At 44.2% G+C, this 1,848-nt stretch overlaps 1 protein-coding gene across 1 annotated transcript; it reads left to right on the forward strand.

Moving 5' to 3' along the window:
* Nucleotides 1–353: 353 nt before the first annotated feature.
* On the forward strand, nucleotides 354–816 carry LOC118889035 (small nuclear ribonucleoprotein E-like). The gene has a single exon (XM_036840610.1). It carries the CDS (start codon nucleotides 380–382, stop codon nucleotides 656–658), a length of 279 nt encoding a protein of 92 aa, XP_036696505.1. The 5' UTR covers nucleotides 354–379; the 3' UTR covers nucleotides 659–816.
* Nucleotides 817–1,848: the final 1,032 nt, after the last annotated feature.

Consider the following 1,848-nt stretch of genomic DNA (forward strand, 5'->3'; position numbering starts at 1 on the left):
CACTTCCACTGCAGGGGGCGTGGGTTCAGTCCCGGGTCGGGAAACTAAGATCCTGCATGCCGCGTGGTGCAGCCAAAATTAAAAAAATGCCATTCAGTCTTGGCATTGAGCTCAAAGTCCAGCATCTCTGGGTGATACATGGTAGTCTCTACATCTAGGAGTGATATGCAATGATGACTACATGAGTTCTGGATAGACTGCCCTTGAACCAGAGACATATGGACCAAAACTTAAAAGTGTCCCCACATATACAACATACATGCTAGAACAGAGGCAGGCTAACAGGCATAAGAATCCTATTTAAAAATTGGAAAAAACATTCCGGAAGTTGCTTTTTGAGGCAGTGTGCGGGATAGTGTGGTCTTTGTGAGCTTCCACCATGGCGTACTGGGGCCAGGGCCAGAAGGTGCAGAAGGTGATGGTGCAGCCAATCAATCTCATCTTCAGATACTTGCAAAATAGATCTCGGATTCAGGTGTGGCTTTATGAGCAAGTGAATATGCAGATAGAGGGCTGTATCATTGGTTTTGATGAGTATATGAACCTCGTATTTGATGATGCAGAAGAGATTCATTCTGAAACAAAGTCAAGAAAACAACTGGGTCAGATCATGCTAAAAAGAGGTAACATTACTCTGCTCCAAAGTGTCTCCAACTAGAAATGATCAATGAAGTGAGAAATTGTTGAGAAGGCAATACAGTTTTTTTAGGTGTGCTTTGTTAGAAGTGTAGTTCTAAAGCATTTATTCATATTGTTTTGCTCACCTTTATGTTATTACCAGATGACGATAAATGCTGTGGGATTGTTTTTATTAAAAAAAAATTGGAAAAATGGAAGACCTTGGTCTGCAGAGATTCTACTGGGCGGATGTTGTGGAGCGGGCTTCTGGTGGGGGGTGGATGGTAATTATTCAGCCCCAACTCTGCTTCATAGGCCTTAGCCATCCTTCTTGGCCTCACGTACAAAGGCATGGGAGAATATGCCCTCCTTGAGCAGTTTTCTCAATCTGCTTTTGCTCGGTCATGTCAACCTGTCACAGACTTTCTTTTCCAGGCCTGTGGTTTCTTTGGCAGTATAGCGTCCCCCCTCCACAATTAGCTTTTTATCTATGTAATTCCAATGATATCCAGGTGCCAGTAGCCAGACACACACACACACACACACACACACCTTTTGTAAATATCTGTCTTTTCATTTAAATGAGGGAAACTTGAGGCTATTACTGTTTGGTGGGAAAGCTGTGTTCTCACGTTTGTAATAATCAAGAGAGGTTAGTTTATGCTGCATTGACAAACAAATGCAACATTACAGAGACTTCACAAAGAACGGGTCTAGGGAATTCCCTCGTGTTCCAGTGGTTAGGACTCTGCGTTCTCACTACCAAGGCCCCTGGGTTCGATGCCTGGTTGGGAAACTAAGATCCCACAAGGCACACGATGGGGCCAAAACAAACAAACAAACAAATAACGGTCTATTTCTCACTTGTACTACAAGTCTATTGAGGGTCAGCTGGGAGCCCTGCTCTGTGTCTCCTCACTCCCGTACTCAGGCTAAAGGAAAAGAGAGCAGAGTGAATCCCACTGTGGCTCTAAGAGCTCCTTTTTTTTTTTTTTTTTTTTTTTTAATAATCTTTTTTATTTATTTATTTATTCATTCCATATTTATTTTTGGCTGTGTTAGGTCTTCGTTTCCGTGTGAGGGCTTTCTCTAGTTGCGGTAAGCGGGGGCCACTCTTCATCGCGGTGCGCGGGCCTCTTCACTATCGCGGCCTCTCTTGTTGCAGAGCACAGGCTCCAGACGCGCAGGCTCAGTAATTGTGGCTCACGGGCCTAGTTGCTCCACGGCATG

This window comes from Balaenoptera musculus, chromosome X, assembly GCF_009873245.2.
Source record: "Balaenoptera musculus isolate JJ_BM4_2016_0621 chromosome X, mBalMus1.pri.v3, whole genome shotgun sequence".
Lineage (NCBI taxonomy): Eukaryota > Metazoa > Chordata > Mammalia > Artiodactyla > Balaenopteridae > Balaenoptera > Balaenoptera musculus.